At 35.5% G+C, this 13061-nt stretch overlaps 1 protein-coding gene across 1 annotated transcript in view; it reads left to right on the top strand.

Moving 5' to 3' along the window:
• The window catches only part of LOC112571802 (calcium-dependent secretion activator 1-like), a 41624-nt gene that overhangs the window by 7576 nt on the left and 20987 nt on the right, over positions 1-13061 (top strand). Inside the window, 12 exon segments of the mRNA XM_025251101.1 lie at positions 2886-2985; positions 4845-4966; positions 6479-6727; positions 7048-7114; positions 7457-7565; positions 7927-8121; positions 9189-9242; positions 9245-9324; positions 9709-9896; positions 10145-10207; positions 12108-12209; positions 12519-12582. Of these exon segments, the coding sequence (XP_025106886.1) occupies positions 2886-2985; positions 4845-4966; positions 6479-6727; positions 7048-7114; positions 7457-7565; positions 7927-8121; positions 9189-9242; positions 9245-9324; positions 9709-9896; positions 10145-10207; positions 12108-12209; positions 12519-12582 (1393 nt within the window).

The raw sequence follows: 13061 nt of genomic DNA, 5'->3' as shown, positions 1-13061 counted from the left end.
ATATTTCAATGATTGTTGTGTTCCAACAATGTCAGAAATAATTCTAAGAATTTTACACTATGGGGTCATATGATATTCAATCATATTATTTTGGCTTATGAATGATTTTTGTTCTATAATATACAAATACACCAAAAAGATATATAAAGACAACATTTAACTTGACTAGGAAAAAGCACCACATGCAGCCAAGGCACAATCAAAAGTAACCTATTCAATACTGTGTGCGTATACTTCCCTGTAATCTGAAAAAAAAATTTGTTCGCTATACATACATATACAACACATGTAATCATAGAAATAATTCAAGATTTAAGCCACCTACATGTATACAAGCAACATACTATACATAATAGACTAACAAATATGGCAATCTGTCTAATACAATGTAGGCAAAAGTTTCATTACAAATAGTGCTGTTATTTAAGAAGTCATATGACTAAATGGGAGCCACTGTTTCCAAAAGGATATTTGTGGGTTATTAATAGATGCCATATATTACTCCACAATATATCGGGACTTTAGAAATGGCATAAACTTATTTACTGTTGGTATGGATTTCAGGAATCTGCATTTATAAATAAAAGATTTTGCCACGTTCAAAGCTTTGTCAACCTCCTGAGTTCTCAGTTCTACTAATACCAAATAAAGCAATTTCTTTACATAGCCTAATGTGCATTTGTACTGGGTTTTACTATAAATCCTTGTACACTGTATAATTTTGTTTGCTTCGTTAAAGCCTCTTTTATGCTGTCACAGTATTATGCAAATCACTTTTACATATTGTTTGCCTCTTCTATTTTCTGCTTTTTTTAAAAAAAACCCACAGCTAAATATCTTCACTTGCAGAATCACTCTGTAGCAGTGAACACATTTAATTTTGTACAATAATTCTCTGATTTTGCTTTTGCCCAAGTCCTTATTTGGCAAATGTAGATGTTGAAATATTATTATAACCTTTTCTTTGATTTTGAAGTTAGCATTATTACATGTATAAATAAATATCCAGAAATACCCATTCATGAAATACCAGCATCCCTGTATTTGTTTAAATATTACCTTGTTGCTTTTTACTGTCAATGACTTGCAATCTTTAACTCAAATGCATGGTCTAGCACAATAGCTAAAATCTTTCTTATTCTTGTGTTAAAGTTTGGAATCTTTTATTTGGTCACTGCTGCTGATATTTTTCATGCATGTATTTAAAAGCAGATTTTTCACTTCTTTATGATAAAAAAGCTCACAGGTGATCATTAATGTCAACAGTGTGGATATTACTGGAAAATAATTCATGGTTCTTGAACATTGCTCAGGGGACAGGAGAATACAGATAGATAGCGTGACATTCATGCAAAAAGCAGCCTGTCAGTATATCCTACTAGAATATTCAGGAATCACAGCAGTTCAGTCATAGGGAATGGTTGACCAGAAGCAGAAATACCCCCCCCCCCCCAAAATATGTGTTGCATTGATCTGATGAAGGATATGGTCCATATGAAAGCATGCCGGTCTGTGGTTACTGTAAACTGCATAATGGCTGTATGCAAGCAATTCGATTAAGGCAATTATACATAGCTTCTCCTTTGCCTCTCTTCCTCTCTTTTCCTTTAACCAATAGTTGCCTGCATGGCACGAAACTGCATGCACTATTTTCTTCTACTCCCTCTGACCTGTAATTTTAAAGAAAGAGTGAATCTGAAAATATCAGACTTGGAAATGGAGGATCTTTGAGGTATTGTCTGATGCTTTGGTGTTGATACCTGGAAACCTGTTTTCTTGTAGCTCTGACCTGTTGCCATGATTTGTGAAATAAAATGTAAAAATACAGTGTGTCTCCAGTCCTCCAAGTCTGTCTTTTATTTAGTTGAAATGATCCAGGGGATATCCTTTTGGTTCTTGTTCCATTGCCTGCTTGGGGGTGTCAAAGAAGATAGTGATCCCTCTTTTGCACAAAGAAGGCCTAGTATCCATAATGCTTAATGTGCAGAAAGTTGTTGCTTAATCAGGAGTTGTTTAATTGTGTGAAAAATCCTGCTGTCATAAATTTTCCATTCAGACATGACTAAGCATCTGTTTAATGCATTTCTCCAGCTCACCAGTCCTAAAATATGTTATAAATGTTACTCTTACATTGTTTCTACTGCTTATCTGAGTGAACTTGAAAATTTAAATGAAATGCGATTTTTGTAGAAAGATGTATGTGTGAAACTTGTGAATTTGCTATCATCTAATGCATTTAATGATTAAGGACCTGCTCCCACTATGCCTCAGAATATAAAAATCATACCTGCTGCTGATTTCTTGTGTTTTAGCTGATTATTCATTGTAGTTATTGTATATTGTATAGAAACAACAATTCATCGAGATCATTATTATTATTCTATCATAAATGCTGGTTGACCAGAAGAGAGTCTTGGAACTGACAGATGTGTGACAAACTTAGCTTAGACCCTAGATTTAGAAGGGAGGATTATTTTGATAAGTAGATTTAGGATATGTGGGATATTATGAAAATTCACAATCGAGTGTCTTTTAGTTTAATAAATGTTAAGGAAATAATGAAACTGTTTTGATTAACAGCAAATAATTTTCTTGTCTGAATTATGGACGATAGAAGATACAGACTTATGTATCTCCTCACTCTTATTCTTGTAAGTGCACTTTTTTGTGCATGCTAACATGCACAGGTGAATGCATGCACAGAGACAGTACAGAATCACCATGAAGTCTGCTAATCTAAATGCCAATGGGCATAACAACCCTTCATGTTTACAGTACATTGAAATCCAATGTTACAATCAGGTTATATTTGGCACACACATGTTTTGACCTGTAGAGATTTGTGGAAGTTAAGAGGAATTAGAATGTTCTGTTGTCTTCTTTAGGGCTCAACATACTTCCTCATTGTCTAAACTGGACATCACCGATGCTGATAGTGAACCTGGCCTTTCCAAAATGGATGTTGTGTTGTCATTTTCCCTGGAGGTGAGCTGCTGATTTTCAGCGTTCCCTTTTTCTTGCTATCAGCCTATTTGTGTTTACGGCATCTATAATAATCTTATATTTTGGATGTATGGATTGCTTGAGGTCACGAAGTGCTTAACATAAGACAACATTCTTGCCCCTTACAGAATGTGGCTTTACTTTTGATCAATTAAGGAGGTGCACAACAATTTAGAATGTCAGCTAAAAATGTGTAAGGTCCTAATTCGTTACATTTCAAGAAAGCTTTACAAAGTTAATCAGTGCTTGTTAGACATTGTTAAAGATTTCCCCCCATTTGCTTTGATGTATCATTTCGGGTGGTGGGATGGTGGTGGTGGCTGACATTTTGAAATTGTTACATTTTTCCAATGATCAATTAAAGAACAAATCTTTTTCTCTTATATTTTAATCATTTTATCAGTTGTTTAGATTTTTAGTATTTCCTGTTATAAATGCTTTTCTCCATTCAATCTGCCATACAGAAAACACTGAAAAACTGCTGACACTTGTCTGATGAAGCTAAAATATAAATAGTGGTCATCTGTGAAAATGATGCTTTTGAGTCCTGCTTGCCATAGTGCTTATCCTGTTAAAAGTTTACCTTTCTTCAAGTTGACAGTTGTACAGAATTACTTTGCATCAGCATGCCAAATGTTGCATAGATCAAGGGGCTGCACACTTCAGTGATCAGGAATAAATGCAATCAGTTTGGATTTCAACATTCATGGCTAGCTTTGTGATAAGTTTTTTTTAAAAAAGTTATTCATTGTCATGCCTCTAGAATCTCTGGCGGTATTTGAGTGTCATTCGGTGAATCATATTACTTGTTTAGACACGCAGGCCTTTGGTCTTACCCAAGTACTAATAGCAAGGCAGCAATGTCAGCACATGACTCACAATACCACACTGTAATTGTCCTCACCCAAATATAGATGGCAACAGATTTTATTACATCTGTTCCTCACATTTACAGAAATGGCTGTGCATTTAAATTTTTTTTTTTTTTTTTAGTGCAAATGCTAACATTTCCTTGGATGTGGCATTAAATTTAGTGCTGCCATTGCCCTTAAAAAAAGAAAAAAAAACCTTTCTTACTAGGAATGTTTGACTGTTTCTGATGCACTGATAGTGATCCCTGTAACCCATTCATAAAGATTGGTTTCGAGGCACCTCCTGCATTCTTTGTTGTTTTATGGAAACTATACTTCTCATGGGTATGAGTCAAGTGATGCCAAGACAATTTATGCTTTGCTTATCATTCAGAAGATTGCCCATGTGAATTAAGTTTGATATTTCAGTTCCATTGTGTATTGTTGGGGCACCACAATTTTTTTTCTCCCATGCTGATTTTTTGTGTGACTTGCAACTAATTGATTTCCTTCTCACCTCCACTGTTTTGGGTTGGGTGTTTGGTTAGAGGTACATAGTGTCTGGGTGTGGCGAGTGTATTTTATTGTTTGTCATTGTTACTACCTTGGAATGTATGAGGTGTTATTAATGTCAGTCAGGGCTTTGTTGTCATTTCCTTAGAACCTGTGAGCTCCAGTACAAAGGATATGATTCATTAATTATAATAATAACCACCATCATTATCATAATTTGCCTCAGACTGATGACAGCTTATGCAAATTGTTTTTAACATATCATGAAAGTTATTTAGTCAGAATAGACTTTTCTCATCAACGTGCAATAATATTGTTGTGATTGGTGACAAAGCAGGAAATATGGATCTAGTTTCCAGGGTTTTAGAATAGCAATCAACATTTTGAATTGATTGATTTTTGGTGTGACACTTTAATGTGGTGCAAATCTTATTTCTATTTCTTTCATTTTGCTGTTTTTTATTTTTGCTTTGAAAGGTTCATGTTATTGAAGTGAAGGGACTCAAGTCTTTAGCTCCAAACAAAATTGTTTACTGTACAATGGAAGTGGAAGGGGGAGAGAAACTACAGACTGACCAGGCTGAGGCTTCCAAGCCCTGGTAAGTGACTGACATTGTGTACCTAACCCTTCAGAGACTAGGAAGTTGAATTCCATGAAGCTTGTACAGGATACTGTCTTGCTACAGCATCATACTTGGTTAAAGAACCTAAAATTAAGTATTGGCAGGTGTGTTACTTATTAAAACAAACCTGAACATGAAATCAAATACTTAAATGTTCTTTAATTCTGCTCATCAGTATAAAAAATCCCTAAAGTTTTGCAAGTGCAACATAACAGCGATTGATGCATTACTTGCAGCACACATTCTGCAGCTTTACTGACAGGATATTATAGGATGATTATCAGTGTTCCTTTTCCTGCTATTAACCTGAGCTCAGGAATGTTTTGCCGTACAGACACTTATCCTTTACCTCAGACATCAAACATAACTTAAAAAACATATTCATTCCAAAAATACTGCTTGTAAATGTGGTGCAGTTTGGTATCATTGTGTTTAAATGAGTAGGTAATGATTGTATTGGCTGGATGTTTGTCATGTTTTATGAAAGATTTTATAAATGACTGAATGTCAAACCATAATTTTTTTCATACTGACCAAAAATCAATGTAATCTGACTGAGTAAAATCTTAGTTCATTTATTTTTATTTTACCATTTCCATAAGTGATGATGATGTGTAAATTTGGTTTATATTAGGTGTTGGGAGGGGCTTGAGCGCAACCATATTTGTTTATATTGTACTTGAGTTTTGAACAGAATTTTTGTGCTTACGCTAATAATTACCTTAATCGAACAACTCATTTATGTTTCATTTACAAAGAGTTTTTCAAAATCTGAAGTTTGAGAAATCTGGAAAGTGAAAATTAGTGGCTTGACAGACCGACTGTTATGTGTACAACTTTTACATTTATGTATACAAGTTAATTGTATTTAATAACTACCGTTTATGCAGTTATTCAGGATGCAGTTTTCATACTGTTTCCCCAATTTTCAAATGAGGAAAGATGCTGTTTCCCCAAGTCGGAGAAAATTAGCCTCCAGCTAATTAGAATACAAGTCTATACACATCATTATGGACAGAAAGAGGACAGAACTAAGAGCTCACAAGTTTTCCTGATGTGCTTGTAAGCTTCTTACTGTCTGAGTGGACAGCCAATTTGATGTAACAATAAGCGTTTGGTCACTATAGCACTATAAAATTACATAGTTTGTCCTGTTGACTTTAGCCCTGACAGTATAAGTCGAATAGTTTTGGAATTAGCATGCTGAAATGTTCTCAGGGAAGTCATTTAAAAAATAAATTGCTGTCTGGTAGACTTTTAAAATTTGCAAGTGTTGGCCCAAGAAATGTGGGTTGTAGGTATAAGGACAGATACAATGTGTCTATGTAAACATATTGAGCCCTCTATACAGTAGAGAAAGGACTTTAGGAATGCACTGTTGTTAGTAGTGTTATAATATCATTCATAAATATTAACTTCCAGTAATGGTAATTTTAGTAAACTGTGTAAGTTTATAGTGCTGTAGTCACTAAATGTTTGGCCTTTAAGTTGGGACACACAAGGTGACTTCACCACAACACACCCACTACCCAGTGTAAAAGTCAAGCTATACACGGAAAGCTCTGGTGTATGGAGTCTGGAGGACAGGGAACTCGGCAAGGTCGTCATTCACCCAACCCCCAATAGCAGCCGCACTCCTGAGTGGCATACACTGCAAAAGGTCAAAAACTTTCCAGATGATCTTCGCATCAAGATAGCTGTTCGAATGGAAAAACCTGCAAACATGAAACACTGCGGGTAAGATGTGTTAATGCTCACAAGTTTACTATTATTATGTTTTATTAAAATCTTTGTTGAAATTCAAACAACATGGTGTTAAATGTTATAATTTATGAATAATATGATGGCTGTTTTATTCAAATGACATGACAAATTTCTTTTCCACTTTATATTTCTTTTGATAGTCTTTGATTTCAAAATCATCTTACATATTCACATTTTGTCTGCGATGATATCTTCTTTTTTAACTTTTTCTTCTTCAGAGATGGTCATATCTTAAATTTTAAATAGTTTTACAGTTTTAAAAGAAATGTTCTAAAATTAATTGGCTTTCACAGTTACCTATATGCAGAGGGTAAGACAGTCTGGAAAAAGTGGAAGAAAAGATACTTCATTTTAGTCCAGGTAAGAAATTTCATGTTGTTTTTAGTTATTTATTTAATTCTTTTCACAAAATATATACTATGATTTCATAGATTAATATTGTCATATTTATGAACATGTTCCTGCTGTTTACTTTTAATCTAAAAAATTTCAGCTAGTTGTTAATATACAGATTATTCAGATTTTGTCTTTTGATTGAAAAAAATCTAGATGTGTTTCTAACATAATAATTCTGTTTTGTTTTGAGTATTCTGTTAGTCAGGTACAGTGGCAAGTTTAGGCTGAACTAAACAGGCAATTAGGGAAAAGAAATTGTTAGTGCACGCAGAGTTTGTTTTGTCAATTTTTTTTTTCCATGGTTAGGTGTCACAGTACACATTTGCAATGTGTTCATATCGGGAGAAGAAACCTGATCCAACAGAGATGATGCAACTGGATGGGTTTACAGTAGATTATTGTGAACCACGGCAAGGTTAGAATAATATTTGGGGGATTGTTTTTCCTTGTCATGAGAGGGCATATAGTTTGTTTGCTAAGATTTGTTGGCTGATTTGTTTGCAGGAACAGGAACAAGGCATGAGGAATAGAGTAGAAAGAGTGAGTTAATGTGTGCGCGTGCACTCGCTTGCTCATATGGATGTATATTAAATTACTTTCATGCATATGTGTGCATGTATTTTTGAACTGACTAATCAAAGGACATGGCAGAAGTATAATCTCACTTTGTGATTTTTTATGATACATTTGTTTATATAGTTGGCTTCCCCCATCTTATATTATCTACTTGTCAAGACTACTGTGTGTTCTTAGCATACAGTTCATATTTGTTTCAGATCATGATGGTGGCAAGTATTTTTTTAATTTAGTGAAAGAAGGAGACAACCTGATGTTTGCCACTGATGATGAGTCAGAACGTACTTTTTGGGTTCAGGCTATATATCGAGCAACAGGTCAGACCCATAAACCCACACCTCCAGTTGTCCAGACAAACAAGATCAGCAATACTCAGATCTCTCGCATGCAGGGAGGTGAGTAAGGAAGAGATTTCCATCCCCTTCCAACCACCTACCGCTTGCTTTGGTTCATGTTTTGTATATAGTGCAGTAGCTTGAGTCCTTCTAGTACCAAAACCATAACTACCCAAACTGAGTTCTATGTTCCTATTGTCCTTTAAAAAAAAAAGCAGTTCTGGTCTGATACAGATCTTTTTATGCTTGCTTAAATAAACCCAAGCATTGTCTAATTTTGTGAAACCTGTTTATAATCAGTCACACTGAATTCCTAATATGCATGTTACAATGAAAATGTGTTGACTGATGCATAAGAGTGAGATGCTTATGCTGTCAATTGCTTGTGCATCATAATGTGCCAGTACTGTGCCAATCACCCTGATAAACTGAGCCCATACATTCAGAGATAGTTCACACACATTTATTTACAGTTTATACAATAGCTTCTGAAACTTACAGAAAGCAGACAAAAGGCAACACACACCTTATCACATCAGCAGCTTACTAACTTTTTTCATCCATTTCTGCAACTCTTACTTTCTTCCTTTCTCTCTCTCTCAGAGCTTTTGTATAGTTTCCAAGGTAAAGCTAGAAACATCTAGTAACTACTAGTCATGCATGCGCTCTCTCACACCAAATATTCTGGTTAGCAAGGCTTACGTTGGTCACACACACACGCACACACTCACCTACTAGAAAGAGCTAGAAGGACAGGTAAAAGCAGACATCGGCAAGGACGTGGGGTCACATATCTATTATAGTGCCGCCAGTCACTGGACGGCATACCTCCACAATAGTTACAAAATTTAATCTGTAACAGCACATCTTAAATCTCTCAGTGCTTTTAAGCTTTTACGTTTGCAATTTGCTGCATGCACAAGTTTGCATTTGCCTTTTAGCTCTGTAGGCGAGTAGACGAGAGATTTTGTCAAGCATCTGTCTACTACAGAATGATGAGAAATCATGCAATTTTCCGAACAATTATGAGGATTGTGTGTATGTAAACTCTAAAACTAATACTGTAGTTTCTGAAGTAAAAAAGGCTAGTAAAATAACCACTAACCTGATTTGGGCTGCATGTGTAGATGCTGACAGGGCCAGAAAGCATGGGCTTGATGAATTTGTGCTGGCTAACCCTGCAAGTTCACGCATTCGGATTTCTTCAAGATGCTGCAGACTCTTACATTAGACTACCGTCTGAATGATGCCTATACATGTTTGGTAGGCACCAACCCTTTTTGTGTCCTTATTCAGGGAAGAAGATGAATAAGTGGAAGAAAACATGTCAATGTACACAAAAATAGAACTCATTTATTAGTTTCTTTGTCTTTATTATAATGTTCAGACCAAGGATGCAGGAATTGTGAATTGTGCATTTTTCCCAGACTGGTTAATTTTGTAAAAAGAACTACAGACCATATTAACACTATCATACCTTTTCTAGCACCAATGTTTGATTTTAACTATATTTCGTTTGATGGCTGGGTTTAATTATGGTTTCTAGTTGTCAGGCTAAATTTATCAAAATGTGTAGGTACCTACCCAGGATAAATAGGTCATTGCCATTTCCAAACCTAATGGCTTTTGTTGAATTCTTTCCCAAAGGGTTGGTTTAGTCCTGGTCAGGTGTTTGTTTTGGATGAGTACTGTGCTCGCTATGGGGTTCGGGGGTGCCATCGTCACCTGTGTTACCTGAATGACCTTCTTGAAAGGGCAGAGCGTGGCATTCTCATAGACCCTACTCTCATCCACTACAGTTTTGCCTTCTGTGCCTCTCACGTGCATGGAAACAGGTGAGTCTTTTGCCTTAGTTTGAAACTTGCTAGTCATCTGAAAAGACAGTTTTGACTGTTAACTAAATGCAAAAGAAACTGTGGAGGACTGATTGAAAAGTGTTTTTGGTTTTTTTTTTTTGTTTTGTTTGGCTCACTGAAATCTAAGCTGCAGTAGTGCTGAAAGCTAATATGTTTTATACTTCTAGTGGATATGTCAGGTGTTTTTTATGGGAATATTTTCTTTGTGTCTAAATATTATATCAAAGACTTTGTTTCCGGGACATTATGTGGCCTTTGGTTGAAAGCTGCCTAACACCAAGATATCGCAGGTCGGTGATGGTCCTCATCCCTTCACTTTGACTCCTAGAAATATTGGCTGTACACTTATGGCCAGTATCACACTTGACAAGCAGGTTTTTCATATCTGTCACTCTTCTTATTGTGCATTTCACTTGATCAGTGCTATCAGCCATTTCTATTCACCCCACAGAAACTTTTTTTTTTTTTTGCTCTATCACGCTGGCTGAACTTGACTGTTGGAATTCTCTGCTTCTTGGCTGCTCTGACTTTCTTATTCACAAGCTTCAGAAAGTTGACAACTCTGTTGCATACCTTACTCTTAGAGCAATTACTCTGTTACATTTCTACTTTGTACTTTTCTTTGGCTCCCCACATGGTGAGTATAAGCTGTCTCTCCTTTGTTTTCCCTTTTTCTCTGGTTCCTCCTCGTCCTGTTTTTCAGAGCTGCTCACCTCTTACAGTCAGACTGCTCCACTCCTTGTCTGGTGGTTGCATTTTGACTTATCTGTTTTTTTGGAATGAATTCTTCTGGCCAACACTCATTTGCATGTTGTACATCTAAAACCTGGAACTCCTGTTCCGATCAGACTTGTGCAGTCTCTTAAAGTGTTTAAGAATTTTCTTACATTGTAAATATTTTGTACTTATGTAACATATAATTCCTTATTTTTGTTTGCATATTTTTAAGATATTATGTTTTCCTTAGGTCTTATTTTTATGTTATATTGATTTTTCATTGTTTTTGATTTTAAAGTCAACCTGAATGGTTTGCATTTTTTTAGATATCGGTAGATATAGGTGATATAAACCTAACCTGTAAATTTCAGCTGTGATTGGTGTTGACTGCAGGCAGTATTGTGAATGGTGTACCAACATGACATAGTACACTGTTATCAGCGCTCATTGATCACAGGTGTAAATTGTAGAGGATAATTAACGGATGGCTTTTGGAGGCTGAAATTGATAAGTTGTTTTTATATCGCCTATATTTACTGATATCTTAAAAAATGCAAGCTGTTCTTATTGGTCTTTAATGTTACCACCATTTTCCTACAGTTTTTGATTTATCTTATTTGTTCATTGACGTCTTGTATTGCTTGTTGTACAGTGAGCATACTTACATGCGAAGTGTGATTGTGTGTTACGAAAATTCTCATTGTAATTCCTAAAATCTGTTCATTTGTATTTTATCATTCTTTTTTCAACATCCCCTGTTGCTCACTGAATGTTAGTGCAATGATTTTTTTTTTTTAATTTGTCAAAAATAGGGCACTCAGTTATTTTCATAAGAATGTGTGTCATCTCTCTGGTTCTAGCTGTCTTGTTTCTAGTTTGGCTCATGGCACTTTACAAAGGAAAAAGGAACCCAAAAAACCCAACACAGACAGACATGGATGAATGCAACATAACATGCAATGTTGTCTACAGAATGCCTTATAACATGAATGATATCTGGCAAGAAACTGCTCCAGCATGCACAAATCATTTGAAAAACTATGATCCAGGTTACAAATGATCCTGTCCACACCACAAGACCAGTTAAATAAGGAAATAGTAGATCTGGGAACAAGAACATCAAAGTTGGAGAAAGATATGAAATTGTCATGTACAACAAAGTCAGTCATAAATAAAATAATTGCCTGCTAGCAAAATACTCCAGTGAGAGGTTAATGTGGTTTCCATGCATTTGGAATGCTGAAGCTGAAAAAGTAATGGATGACACTGGAAACACTACAAAGAATTGTTGAAAAATTAAAAAATAAAAGTCTGCATGATTCCTATGAATCAGAACAGCAGAAACTAAAGCTCAGTCATTGATGAACACACACAGCAAAAACTGCATATCAACTGCAGTTACAACCAAGTATAGAAAAATATAATTGTGGACAAGAGCTGTCATGCTTCTTTTTCACTTTTTTCATTTAACAGACCTGATGGCATTGGAACAGTTCTTCAAGAGGAGCGCATGAAGTTTGATGAAATAAAGGAGCGGTTGCGCATCCTCTTAGAGAACCAGATCACACACTTCAGGTACACCTGTGTTCAAGCTGTTTAAGCCTTCCTTGGTTTTGTTTTGTGTTGCTTTCTTTCTTTCTCTCTCACTTTGCTTTACTGTTTTTTTAGCCAGTCATCTACTGGTGCCCAACTGAAACAACCACTTATGTATGACTGGGTCCTGATATATACTACTTGCATACACAAACATAAGTTTAATATACTCATAATTTCACTACTACTACTGCATGGGCATGACCAGCAGTTGCATATTACCAGATGACACAAGCATATAAATATGACTTTCACTGCTGTAAAATTTAGCATTACTATATTCTTTTGCAGGTACTGTTTCCCTTTTGGCCGACCTGAGGGAGCACTTAAAGCCACTCTTTCGTTGCTGGAGCGGGTATGCATGTCTGACAGCATTGTGTAACTAAGCAGGAGACGGAATATCTCATACATGTACCATAATATGTGTAAAGTGCTGCTTTATTTTGTCTTAAAAAATATACAACAATGAGGGTGTACTTCTAGAGAGAATGGGGGCACCATTCTCATGGTAAAAGTCATGACCATTACGTTTTCTTGTGATTTTTTTACTGTTCTATCCAGAAGAAAATCACTTTACTATGCAATCTATCTTTTTTTGTTTTTTTTAATGAAGATACTTTTGAGTACCAACAACTTGGCAGAAATTCAAATTACACAGCTTATCTGTACAAACACTTTTTTTTTTCTAGAAGCACCTGTCTGTCTTCGTGTTTAATTTTTTTTTTATACTAAGTTTTATCTGCTTCAGTCTAAAATTAAAAGATTTATAGAAAAACAGCATGTGAAAATACTTTATTTTGGAGCCAAAGGGTTTGGAAAATAGGGGTAATTTAA

The sequence above is a fragment of the Pomacea canaliculata genome, linkage group LG9, assembly GCF_003073045.1.
Source record: "Pomacea canaliculata isolate SZHN2017 linkage group LG9, ASM307304v1, whole genome shotgun sequence".
Taxonomy (NCBI): domain Eukaryota; kingdom Metazoa; phylum Mollusca; class Gastropoda; order Architaenioglossa; family Ampullariidae; genus Pomacea; species Pomacea canaliculata.
Note: the sequence above shows the minus strand (reverse complement) of the source record. Positions and strands in the feature narration are given on the sequence as shown.